This window comes from Ranitomeya variabilis, chromosome 7 (assembly GCF_051348905.1).
Source record: "Ranitomeya variabilis isolate aRanVar5 chromosome 7, aRanVar5.hap1, whole genome shotgun sequence".
Lineage (NCBI taxonomy): Eukaryota > Metazoa > Chordata > Amphibia > Anura > Dendrobatidae > Ranitomeya > Ranitomeya variabilis.
Window position 1 is genome coordinate 210,225,284 of NC_135238.1, and position 13,826 is coordinate 210,239,109.

At 44.3% G+C, this 13,826-nt stretch overlaps 1 protein-coding gene across 2 annotated transcripts in view; it reads left to right on the forward strand.

Annotated features, from left to right (window-relative positions):
• LOC143784497 (sodium channel protein type 2 subunit alpha-like) overlaps positions 1–13,826 on the forward strand; it is a 230,078-nt gene that overhangs the window by 135,154 nt on the left and 81,098 nt on the right. For both annotated transcript variants that reach the window (XM_077272796.1, XM_077272795.1), the window contains exons 10-11: positions 12,048–12,254; positions 13,146–13,448. In XM_077272796.1, coding sequence (XP_077128911.1) covers positions 12,048–12,254; positions 13,146–13,448 — 510 coding nt within the window. The remainder of the gene's footprint in view (positions 1–12,047; positions 12,255–13,145; positions 13,449–13,826) is intronic.

The following is a 13,826-nucleotide window of genomic DNA, read 5'->3' on the forward strand; positions in this document are numbered from 1 at the left end:
ACTGTACCTTCTTTGACGAGGCAATCAGGCGGGTCAAGAAGTTGGGAAGGGGCACCCTAATGGCCAAAACAGACATTGAGGGGGCAGTCCGGTTACTACCTGTGCCTCCGAATAGTGTCCTCCCATTGGGCTGCTTCTGTGAAGGAGCATACTACATAGATCGCTGTTTGCCCATGGGGTGCTCCATATCCTGCTCACTATTTGAGGCATTTAGTTGCTTCCTCGAATGTGTCGGCATGGACATTTGTAAGGCGGCACATATTATCCATTACCTCGACGACTTCTTATGCCTGGGCCCAAAAGATTCGCCACAGTGTGAAAACACGCAGTAGTCCACCTGTGAGAAGGAGAGAGCTGGAGGGAGCGTGGACACCCCAGAGCCGAGGGGTTAGATTGAGAAAGAAAGAAGGTGGTGTAGCTTGCTTCATGGGTGGGGTACACTGCTGAGTAGCACTAAATTCTACTAGGCCCAAACAGATTTCCTGGGCTAGATGCCGTTACAAAATAGTAGTTAGGTAAACAGGTGGTGTAGCTTGCTTCATGGGTGGGGTACGCTGCTGAGTATCACTAAATTCTACTAGGCCCAAAAGGATTTCCTGGGCTAGATGCCATTACAAAATAGTACTTAGGTAAACAGGTGGTGTAACTTGCTTTATGGGTGGGGTACGCTGCTGAGTAGCACCAAATTCTACTAGGCCCAAAAGGATTTCCTGGGCTAGATGCCGTTACAAAATAGTACTTAGGTAAACAGGCGGTATAGCTTGCTTCATGGGTGGGGTACGCTGCTGAGTAGCACTAAATTCTACTAGGCCCAAATGGATTTCCTGGGCTAGATGCCGTTACAAAATAGTACTTAGGTAAACAGGCGGTGTAGCTTGCTTCATGGGTGGGGTACGCTGCTGAGTATCACTAAATTCTACTAGGCCCAAATGGATTTCCTGGGCTAGATGCCGTTACAAAATAGTACTTAGGTAAACAGGCGGTGTAGCTTGCTTCATGGGTGGGGTACGCTGCTGAGTATCACTAAATTCTACTAGGCCCAAATGGATTTCCTGGGCTAGATGCCGTTACAAAATAGTACTTAGGTAAACAGGCAGTGCAGTTTGCTTCATGGGTGGGGTACGCTGCTGAGTAGCACTAAATTCTACTAGGCCCAATTGGATTTTCTGGGCTAGATGCCGTTACAAAATAGTACTTAGGTAAACAGGCGGTGTAGCTTGCTTCATGGGTGGGGTACGCTGCTGAGTAGCACCAAATTCTACTAGGCCCAAAAGGATTTCCTGAGCTAGATGCCGTTACAAAATAGTACTTAGGTAAACAGGCGGTGTAGCTTGCTTCATGGGTGGGGTACGCTGCTGAGTAGCACTAAATTCCACTAGGCCCAAAACGGATTTCCTGGGCTACGTGCCGTTACAAAATAGTACTTAGGTAAACAGGCGGTGTAGCTTGCTTCATGGGTGAAGTACGCTGCTGAATAGCACCAAATTCTATTAGGCCCAAAAGGATTTCCTGGGCTACATGCCGTTAAAAATAGTACTTAGGTAAACAGGTGGTAGGTGGCTGGGCTACTCTGCTGACTAGCAGACACTGAAGCTTTGGAGCAGACCTCTGAATCCCAGGCCATAGTATGAGGAAACAACTCTGCAGACGACCCCACCCACCTGGAATTGACGATGGCAACGTCATGTAAAACTCAGCAAGGGGACTAAATAAAAGAGTCTCCATTTTTTCAAAAATTTGGCCACAGACACCACTTAAGTGGCATCAATTTTGCCAGAGTTTTTTAAAACGGTTGGTGAGGTGATTTTCAAAAATCATCAAGCTTTTAGTCTGCCCAAGATGACACAGGGGTAGTAAAGTCCTTGCGGATCCAGGATTTGTTCATCTTGATGAACGTTAGTCTGTCTACATTGTCACTGGACAGCCGCGTGCGCTTATCTGTCAGCACACCACCAGCAGCGCTGAACACACGTTCAGAGAGAACGCTGGCTGTGGGGCACGACAAGATCTCCAAGGCATGAGTGGCGAGCTCAGGCCATTTTTCAAGATTGGAAGCCCAAAATGAGCAAGGGTCCAGTTCCACAGTCATGTTAACTTGGAGATACTCTTGTACCATCCTCTCTAGGCGTTGGCTGTGCGTCAGACTTCTTGTTTCCTGTGGCCTTGCAAAATTGCTGTTACCACCAGATACGATGTTACTGTTACGGTTTGAGTGATGACTCGATAGTCCCACGGTTGGCAAGTTGGAACTCAGAGATTCACTACGTGCACCACTGGTGTTTTGTGGAAAAGCAGATGTTAGATTCTGTAACAGTCTCTGCTGATACTCCTGCATGCGTGAATCCCTTTCTATGGCAGGAATTATTTCACCAAATTTGCTTTTGTACCGGGGATCTAAGAGTGTGGCAACCCAGTAGTCGGCATTAATTTGGATTCTGACAATCCGAGGGTCATGTTGCAGGTAGTGCAGCAAGAAGCCACTCATGTGTCTTGCGCATCCAGGAGGACCAAGTCCTTGTTGTCTTGGTGGTGGTGAGGTAAGAATCATGCTTCCTTCATCTGCCCTCTCCCCCCAACCTCGCACAACAGAAATTTGATCAAGGTCTCCCTCATCTGATGAGTCTCCCATGCCCAGCGCCAGTTCGTCCTCCACTTCTTCCTCACCTCCTGCACCTTCCTCAACAGTTAGGCTGCCACCATGCGCCCTCGATAACCCCTCTCCCCCAGCCTCCAATGCCAGCTGCCTTGGTGCTGCCAACCTTCTTGACCTTGGAGATATGATCCCTTCCGCATACGACTCCTCATGTTTCTCCTCCTCCTCCTCTTGTTCCACCACCTGACTCCGAACACTGTGTAAGGTGTGCTCCAGCATGTAAATCACCGGAATAGTCATGCTGATAATGGCATCGTCAGCACTAAACATCTTCATTGCTATTTCAAAACTGTGCAGAAGGGTGCATAGGTCCCTGATCTGAGACCACTCCTGCAGCGTGATTTGCCCCACCTCTTGATCTCGTTGGCCCAGGCTATACGTCATAACGTATTGCACCAGGGCTCATCGGTGCTGCCACAGTCGCTGCAACATGAGCACAGTTGAATTCCACCGTGTGGGCACATCGCATTTCAGCTGGTGAACTGGCAGGCCCAACGACTTCTGTAGAGATGCAAGTCGTCAGCTGCGGGATGCGAACGGCAGAAGTGAGCACACAGCGACCGTGCCCTCTGCAGAAGCCCATCTAGTCCGGGATAGTGGGATAAAAATTGCTGGACAACCAGGTTCAAAACGTGAGCCATACAAGGCACGTGTGTGACACTGCCCCGGCGAAGGGCCGCATCCAGGTTTGCAGCATTGTTGCACACAGCCTTTCCTGGCTGCAGGTTGAGTGGAGACAACCATTGATGGAACTCGGTCTCCAGAGCTGACCACAACTCCTATGCTGTGTGACTCACATTTCCCAGACATTTCAATGTAAACACTGCCTGATGCCGTTGAGCCCTGGTGACAGCATAGTGAGGAGGTGTGCAGGATTCCTTCTGCTCAGTTACAACGCGGGTGGCATTACCAGACAGGCTTTGGGTGCAGGTGGAGGACCGAGAGGAGTTGGAGGAGGCAGAAGCAGTGGAGGAACTTCTAGATACAGAGGATCGACGAGCAACTCGTGGCGACGGCAAGACTTGGACAGAAGCCCCTTCTCCTGATGTCGCCGTAGTTACCCAGTGCCCAGTCACCGACATGTAACGCCCCTGTCCATGTCTACCCGTCCAAGTGTCTGTGGTGAAATGCACCCTGTCACACACAGAGTTTCTCAAGGAAGCGGTAATGTTGTGTGCGACATGCTGGTGTAGCGCAGGCACAGCTTTCTTTGAGAAGTAGTGGTGACTGGGCATCTGGTACTGGGGCACTGAGACGGACATAAGGTCTCGAAAATCCTCTGTGTCCACCAGGCAGAAAGGCAGCATTTCTGTAGTCAACAGCTTGCTGATGGAGAAATTCAACCTCTCAGCTTTGTCATGGCTAGGAGGAAATGGTCTTTTACTTGTCCACATCTGAGGGACTGAGGTCTGGCTGCCGTGCTTAGACAGAGTTGAGTAGGGTGTCCCCGGAAAACTGCTGGTCTGTGAGGAAGGTGCAGGCGGAGATATTATGTTGCCTTGATCAAAATGTGGTGTCGATGTCGGAGAGCGCTCAACACCAGCAGGTGTTTCCACTACCAAATGTCCTGACGACCTGCCAATCACACTGGCTGTTGCGGGTTAAGAGGTGGAAGGTCTGCATCCAAAACCATGTGTGAATGCTGTCCCCACAGTCACAGAGGATGAAGAGGACGTGGATGCACTTGATGGGGCAGACGGTGGTTGACCCAGCCCACTAGGCCGCATTGTAGCACAGTGAGCTTCCCACTGCAACTTATGCCTCATATCCATGTGACAGTTCATGCATGAAGTACTCAAGCTAGTGATTTTTTGGCCTCTACTGAGATTTTGTTGACAAATCTTACAGACAACATGAGTTGGGTCATCCTTTGCGATGTCAAAAAATGCCCAGGCTGTGCAAGGCTTGGAGCCCATGCGACCTGAAGAGCCACCACGACTTCTGGTCTGAGGCACAGTTGGGGTTGAGGATGCAGTTGTTGACGTGCTTCCAGTACTCCGTCTCTGTCCTGGAAGGCACACCATTACCTCATCGTTCGACTCGTCACTAGCATCCTCCTCCACCTCCTCTGCTGACCTCAAGGACTGGCGGACTGGGGGTTGACAGTAAGTGGGGTCTACAACCTCGTCATCATCATCATCCTGTGTGTTCTCACACCCGACGTCCTCAGAGCCAACCTCTTCCTGCCCCGACCGAAAAGTTAAGTTTTCGTTCCAATCAGGTATCTCAGTCTCATCATCATCTTCCTCATTGTCTCCACCAACAGGAGTTACAGTTTGGGAACGAGGGTCTACATTATGCTCAGAACCTTCTTCATCTGGGCCTGGATCCGACTCACAAAGATTCTGGGCATCAGTGCAGATCATTTCCTCGTCTGGATTCACAGAAGCTCTGGAGCAGACCTCTGATTCCCAGGCTATAGTATGCGTAAACAGCTCTACAGACTCAACCATGTGTGTTACCCCATGCTCAGACGGGCAGCTGGAGACTTGGGAGCTGTGAAGAAGCAAGTGCGATTGGGGTGACAACTCTGAAGACTGGAGTAGTTGTGATGTTAAAGTTGACATGGAGGAGAGCCCACTTGAACGAGCACTTGATATCCGTTCAAGCACCTGCTGTTTTTGTGCCTCATCTGGAATTTTTGGCGATGCTTGTAGCGATGGTCATAAGAAAGGGATCATATCAGATTGTCCACGAAAAGAAGTAGACATCTTACTTTGGCTGGAAGATGGTCTTTCTTCTGCAGATGTTACTGTTGCTTTACCACCTACCTCACGGACACAACCTTTTTTCCCTTTCCAACACGCCTATTCCCCTTTCCACCATCAACAGGCCTTTTGCCACTCATTTTAGTGCTTAACTAATTGGCAACGCTGTATCTGTAGTTGTTGGCACAATAACCGATGGATGAAAACCGAGCAGAACTGAGTGGCCAAATTGTGGTACTAGGCCCAAAACTATCAACTGGATTAGATGCAGTAAAAATTGAGATACACAGGCGGTGTAGTTAGTTTCACAGGCGGGCTACTCTGCTGACGTGCAGACACTGCTCCTAGGCCCAAAACTAATAACTGGATTAGATGCAGTGAAAATAGAGATACACAGGCGGTATAGTTTGTTTCACAGGCGGGCTACTCTGCTGACATGCAGACACTGCTCCTAGACCCTAAACTATTAACTGGATTAGATGCAGTGAAAATAGAGATACAAAGGCGGTATAGTTTGTTTCACAGGCGGGCTACTCTGCTGACGTGCAGACACTGCTCTTAGGCCCAAAACTAATAACTGGATTAGATGCAGTGAAAATAGAGATACACAGGCGGTATAGTTTGTTTCACAGGTGGGCTACTCAGATGACTATCAGACAATGCTACTAGCCCAAAAGGATTGGCTGAGCTAGATTACACCAAATGCTGTGACTAACACTTGCACAGCACTGGCACAGACCTGCCTGGCAAACAGTGCTATGAACTGCTGTAACCTACCCTGAAAGGGGCTGATATTACAACTAGTCCCGACTCCTCCCGACTCCCTAAACCTCTCTCTCTGACAATTCGCTCGAAAAAAACACTCTTTGTCTGTATAGAGCCCACAGCAGCAGCGGTGCCGTCTAACACTAAGCTGCAGCAGTGAGGAAATGGTGGCGACGGGGCAAATGGCTAGTTCTTATAGGGCAAGAACATGTGACATACACAGCCAATGACACATGCCCTTGCTTGTGTGCATCACATGCACATTGCTGTGTGTGGGAGCACTGCTGATAAGCTGAGAGACTGCACCGCCCCACTGTAAATGCGAGAAAAAAAATAAAATGGAAATCGGTGTTATTTCAGCACAGATCTATCTCCCGCTCCCCCGCCCACTGTACACTGAAACAGTCTATTAACAATGATAAACAGTTTTAATGTGCAAATCAAGTGAGGCTTTTGCTGAACGAACAGATATCGAACAGAAACTCGAACAGCCGAATTTTAAGCAAATTGTTCGGGTTCGTCGAACGACTCGAACACCACCCAAAACAGCTCGAATTTGAGATTGGCGAACAGTTCGACTCAAACACCACTCATCATCTCTACTCAAAACCCCTAAGTTGTACTACGCACCACATTTTTGACCTATTTAGATTAATCTAAATAGCAAAGCCACTAGAGACTCAAGGTCTATAAAAATTAAATTTTCAACAGCAGAAAAAAAAGGCAGCAACACTTACCTGCCCAGATCTTGGAACAAATGCACTGCAGGGTGCAGCCAGCCCATAAAGCAAGATGTTAGCAACACAGGTGCAAAATACCAGATCAACAGCCACTCTCCACATACCCACTCCTGGAGGGGGTAACTGCCCAGTATACAATTGCACAATAAAGGCCCACATAGGGTGTTGTTCACACAATGGTACTGCATAGTGTCTGGTTCACAGCCTATTAGTCACGCCACTACTTTTCGATTGCACCTGTGTTGCTAACATCTTGCTTTATGGGCTGGCTGCACCCTGCAGTGCATTTGTTCCCAGATCTGGGCAGGTAAGTGTTGCTGCCTTTTTTTTCTATTTTGATTAATGAATGAATTTTTTTTTAACCTTTATGGTTAGAAAACATTAAATACCTTTTATACAGAATGAGTGATGAATATATGATTGTTTCATCACTAGACCAGGGGACCAGAGTTTTTTTTCACAGTGTGTATGTACGACTACCGTTTTATTAAAATTCCTTCTCGTTATGGTTGTGAAGTGAGTGGAATGGGGAAATCAGGAATTGAGTTCTAGTGATCAGTTGGAGCCCAAGTGTTTTGGACCCAACAATCAGAGACATTTATTATGGTATTTATCCGGTATATAAATAATAAATATTTTTTCATGGGATAACTCCATGAATCATCTAATTTAGGAATACATATAATTGTACTGGATCCATAACATAGAAATACAGATAATTTGTATCCTTAAAGAATTACTCCCATCAAAATTTTTATCCTCTTAATATATTGCAATTATCACATTATATAGCATTCTTTACTTACAATTGCTCATTTTGCCTTTCTACCCAGCTAATTCTTCTCTTTTCCATTAGGTCTATGACATCACGTGATTACAAAATGAGTAACTGAATCCTTCTAAGCTCTTGGTAGAAACAGGAGGTCAATTTCCCTGCATGAGTCATTAGTCACTGCAAAAGTCCCTTACGGGGGGAGGAGGAAGCAGCTGGGTCAGGAGTTGAAGGAGGGAATGATAAATGCAGGGATAAGAGAAATAATAAGCGAAAAAACAAAGTCCAAGCAGCACAACCCCGCTGGGCATAGAGATGATGTGGTGTGAAATCTGTCAGAGTATACCAGATCATGCAGCAAAGAACGGAGGTGCTAGCGTGGAACAAGAAAATCCATAGTAACAACAGAAACAAGAAACGCCAAAGCACTCACCGATCTTGCAGCTCAAAATTTCTTTATTGCTTCATACACAAAAGAGGGTCTTCACGGCACAGGGAGAGGGAGGATAAAGTGCATGAGTGCGGCGGACGAGACAACGGCCGTTTCGCGCTTAGAACCAGCGCTTCAACGGGTCTGAGTCAGAGGGGAAGTGACGCCAGTATACAAAGGTGAGTATAATCAATCCCCACCTGTGTCAACATCCCACCTGACAACAAAAAGGTGCACAGTGCTATTAAAAACAATTTAAAATAACATCTTATAGCATCAAGGCATATACTAAATTCAGAAAGTAGAACCACTACCCAACATCAAAGTCTTTTGTGTCACTTATAGTGATTCATGGAAACGTAACATGCGGTATTATTCTAAAACATTATCATTTTTCTTCTTGTCATCATGCTCAATAGATTCAAAAAATAATCTGTCAAAGAATAAAAGACATGCAGAAATCTTAAATTAGTCCATCGAAATAATCAGTGATATGCAGAAAATTAACAATAAAAATAATAATTCTGAACGGACAAAACACACATAGGTAGAGAGTTACAACAATGGCCTAGAGTAATAATGGCGACATAACGGCCTTAAAGAAAAATGGACATATCCACTCTATCGTTCATTCCGGCCGGGCCAGTGGCTTGAGTGCGCATGATCCATCTGGCTTCTGTGCGTAGTAATAATTTATGGAGATCGCCTCCCTGTGTGGGGAGAGAAACTCTTTCTACCCCTGCAAAGGTGAGTACTTTTGGATCCCCTCCATGACTCTCTCTTATATGTTGAATCAATCTAGGGACACCTTTTCCTGTAGAGATTGATTTCAGGTGTTCCCTGAACCGTGTGAATAGTTTACGAATAGTTTTGCCAATATAATATCTCCTGCAGGGGCAGAACAGGACATAGACTACGTACTCTGTCCTGCAGGAGATGAATTGTTGTACAGTATGCGTAATGGGACCAATATTGAGATTCTGACTTACAATATGCGAAGGACAATATCTACAGTGGCCGCAACGAAAATTGCCTTTAGGAACAGCACGTTCTAACCAAGTAGCATGATTGTTAGTTAGCCTATTGTGTACCAAAGTGTCTCTCAGGCGAGCACCTCGTCTTGTAGAGACTAAGGGACCTCCGATGGTTTTATCAATAAGTTCTCTATCTCTCTCGAGAACATGCCAATGCTTATGAATTACCGATCTAATCTCCCGATCTAGTGGGCTATATTGGAAACAAAACATGAATCGCTGCTCAGAACTAGTGGAGACCGCAGTAGAGGGATGCGATATCTTATTCTCGACTCGATTAACTGCTGATTTCAATATATCCTCTGGATACCCTCTCTCTCGGAATCTGGAACGGAGTTCTTTAGATTGTATCATGTAGCCCTCCTGTGTATTATTAGTCCGTCTAGTCCTTACCAACTGACTGTATGGCAATGCTCTCCTAGTGTGATGTGGGTGGAAACTCTTATAATGTAAGAGAGAATTTATCGCCGTGGGTTTTCTAAAAACCGACGTTTTTAACCCATTATCTGACACTTCCACTGAAACGTCTAAGAACTCAAGACTAGACCCCCCAAATTTATGAGTGAAAGATAAACCCATAGTGTTGCAGCTGTTGAGGTAAGTGACAAATGACTCGAATTCAATTTCTGTCCCATCCCAAACTACAAATAAGTCATCAACAAACCTCACAAAAAATTGGATATGTCTTAGGAACCTATTCTTGCCTGAGTAGAGGTAATCCTCTTCAAAGACAGCCATATAGAGATTGGCGAACGTACATGCGACCGGGGTCCCCATGGCAGTCCCAGTGGTCTGTCTGTACCAATCATCCGCAAAGGTAAAAGCGTTGTGTGTGAGTATGAAATCTAACCCTTCACACACGAAATCAATGTATACATGTCGTGTTAGATTTCATACTCACACACAACGCTTTTACCTTTGCGGATGATTGGTACAGACAGACCACTGGGACTGCCATGGGGACCCCGGTCGCATGTTTGTTGATGACTTATTTGTAGTTTGGGATGGGACAGAAATTGAATTCGAGTCATTTGTCACTTACCTCAACAGCTGCAACACTATGGGTTTATCTTTCACTCATAAATTTGGGGGGTCTAGTCTTGAGTTCTTAGACGTTTCAGTGGAAGTGTCAGATAATGGGTTAAAAACGTCGGTTTTTAGAAAACCCACGGCGATAAATTCTCTCTTACATTATAAGAGTTTCCACCCACATCACACTAGGAGAGCATTGCCATACAGTCAGTTGGTAAGGACTAGACGGACTAATAATACACAGGAGGGCTACATGATACAATCTAAAGAACTCCTTTCCAGATTCCGAGAGAGAGGGTATCCAGAGGATATATTGAAATCAGCAGTTAATCGAGTCGAGAATAAGATATCGCATCCCTCTACTGCGGTCTCCACTAGTTCTGAGCAGCGATTCATGTTTTGTTTCCAATATAGCCCACTAGATCGGGAGATTAGATCGGTAATTCATAAGCATTGGCATGTTCTCGAGAGAGATAGAGAACTTATTGATAAAACCATCGGAGGTCCCTTAGTCTCTACAAGACGAGGTGCTCGCCTGAGAGACACTTTGGTACACAATAGGCTAACTAACAATCATGCTACTTGGTTAGAACGTGCTGTTCCTAAAGGCAATTTTCGTTGCGGCCACTGTAGATATTGTCCTTCGCATATTGTAAGTCAGAATCTCAATATTGGTCCCATTACGCATACTGTACAACAATTCATCTCCTGCAGGACAGAGTACGTAGTCTATGTCCTGTTCTGCCCCTGCAGGAGATATTATATTGGCAAAACTATTCGTAAACTATTCACACGGTTCAGGGAACACCTGAAATCAATCTCTACAGGAAAAGGTGTCCCTAGATTGATTCAACATATAAGAGAGAGTCATGGAGGGGATCCAAAAGTACTCACCTTTGCAGGGGTAGAAAGAGTTTCTCTCCCCACACAGGGAGGCGATCTCCATAAATTATTACTACGCACAGAAGCCAGATGGATCATGCGCACTCAAGCCACTGGCCCGGCCGGAATGAATGATAGAGTGGATATGTCCATTTTTCTTTAAGGCCGTTATGTCGCCATTATTACTCTAGGCCATTGTTGTAACTCTCTACCTATGTGTGTTTTGTCCGTTCAGAATTATTATTTTTATTGTTAATTTTCTGCATATCACTGATTATTTCGATGGACTAATTTAAGATTTCTGCATGTCTTTTTTTCTTTGACAGACTATTTTTTGAATCTATTGAGCATGATGACAAGAAGAAAAATGATAATGTTTTAGAATAATACCGCATGTTACGTTTCCATGAATCACTATAAGTGACACAAAAGACTTTGATGTTGGGTAGTGGTTCTACTTTCTGAATTTAGTATATGCCTTGATGCTATAAGATGTTATTTTAAATTGTTTTTAATAGCACTGTGCACCTTTTTGTTGTCAGGTGGGATGTTGACACAGGTGGGGATTGATTATACTCACCTTTGTATACTGGCGTCACTTCCCCTCTGACTCAGACCCGTTGAAGCGCTGGTTCTAAGCGCGAAACGGCCGTTGTCTCGTCCGCCGCACTCATGCACTTTATCCTCCCTCTCCCTGTGCCGTGAAGACCCTCTTTTGTGTATGAAGCAATAAAGAAATTTTGAGCTGCAAGATCGGTGAGTGCTTTGGCGTTTCTTGTTTCTGTTGTTGCAGGGATAAGAGACTTCCTGTTTCTACATAGAGCAGAGAAAAGAGAAGTTGGGTAGAAAGGCAAAATGAGCAATTGTAAGTACACAGTGCTATATAATATGATGACTGCAATATATTAAGAGGATAACAATGTTGATGGGAGGAGTGCTTCTTTAAAAACATTAATGAACTAAAAAAAATGTAATCCAGAGCAAATTTTCAAAAAAATTAATAACCATTTCTGTAATTTTTTTTCATTTAGACCCTTCGAGCTGCTGGGAAAACCTACATGATCTTCTTCGTAATGGGGATCTTCTTGGGCTCCTTCTATCTAGTTAACTTGATCTTGGCCGTTGTTGCCATGGCTTATGAAGAGCAGAACCAGGCAACTCTAGAAGAAGCCGAACAGAAGGAAGCCGAATTTCAGCTAATAATGGAACAGCTGAGAAAGCACCAAGAAGACATGCAGGTGATAAATTAAGCATCAAGATTTCACGAGTTTGAAATAGACATATTTCATCAACTTGGTAGTGCTTGCATTTCGCGTTTAAGGGTTATTTCCAAAAAAAGAAGTTATCATCTATTCATAAGGGATAAATTGAGGATTGCTGGGTATCCAACCGATGAGAACTCCAAGAAATTCCAAGAGCATGGCTCTGGTAGTCGAAGAATGGGACTCTGCTGCTTTGTCTTGAATATAGCAAAGGTGCACATGCTCGACCTCCGCTCCACTCATTGTCTATAGGACTGCTGAATACAATGCTCAGCTATTTCTGACTTTTGGGGAATAACACTTTGAAAGAGTTATATAGCCGACAAGAAGAAATGCCACAATTGAATGGAAGTTAAAAATACATCATTTATTAAATAGCTTAGTTTAAAAATTCCAGGGACGTAGTCACCATAATAATCGGATACTGGGAGAAGGAAAATGGATTTGTAGGGTGATAATCCTAATAATAACTATTCAGTATACACTGAATTATAATAAGATAATTATAGATAGTAATAGTGGGAATTTGACTACAGAAACCTGCAACAATCTTAAGAATGAAGGGACTTCACAAGTTTTCTACTATTTCTTCTAATTAATGATGAAGTAGTAAGCATTGTTTTGCTTATTTAATTTTGTTACTTATAAAACTTTATCTTAGAGTTCATTAACATAGTCGGCTTCATTGACTAAGATGAAAAGTTGATTTCATTACAAGTATTGGCTATTGTATCTATCTACTGTATCTATCTATCCATCTATCTGTCTGTCTATCTATCTATCTATCTATCTATCTATCTATCTATCTATCTATCACATTTGTAAACTAATAACAGTATCCCCATGTACCTTCATGTCCTTCTATAGGCAGCAGCATTAACAGCTCACGAGGTAGCCCTTGGCTCCAGAGAGTTTAGTGGAGGGACCGGCTATGGCGGACTCTCTGAGAGTTCATCTGCAGCTTCAAAGTTAAGCTCGAAAAGTACCAAATTAAGTTCAAAAAGTGCTAAGGAAAGGAGAAACAGAAGAAAGAAACGGCATCAAAAAGAGAAAGGGGACGGAGACGAAAAGGGTGATGACGAAAAGTTTCACAAATCCACATCAGAAAGCAACCTAAAAAAGTTCCTCTATGATGGAATTAGATTGACGAAGACATCATCGCCTCACGAGGTAGTTGATTACCTATATGAATATTTTCATATTAACTTTTTTCTATAATATATAAACGACTGGACATGAATAGTCAGGTTACATTGAATATATTTTATAGGAATATTATTTTATAGAAGTATTTCAGCAGGATTTACTGATACACAGTGGCCAAGTACTAGATGGGACTTGTCATATAAGTGTGCTTCAGGCTAAATAGTGACCTTCATAATTATGTGTTGCTTCATTACCTTCTTGGATGGCATTGAGTCCACCATGTTCACCCAGTGTAAGCCTCTTAATCACAAAATAAGTGATAAGTGTATAATTACTGTGGGAACAACTGTTGGGACCCCCTAACAGTCCGTAGAACTTGGTATCACTGTGCAACAAGGGCAA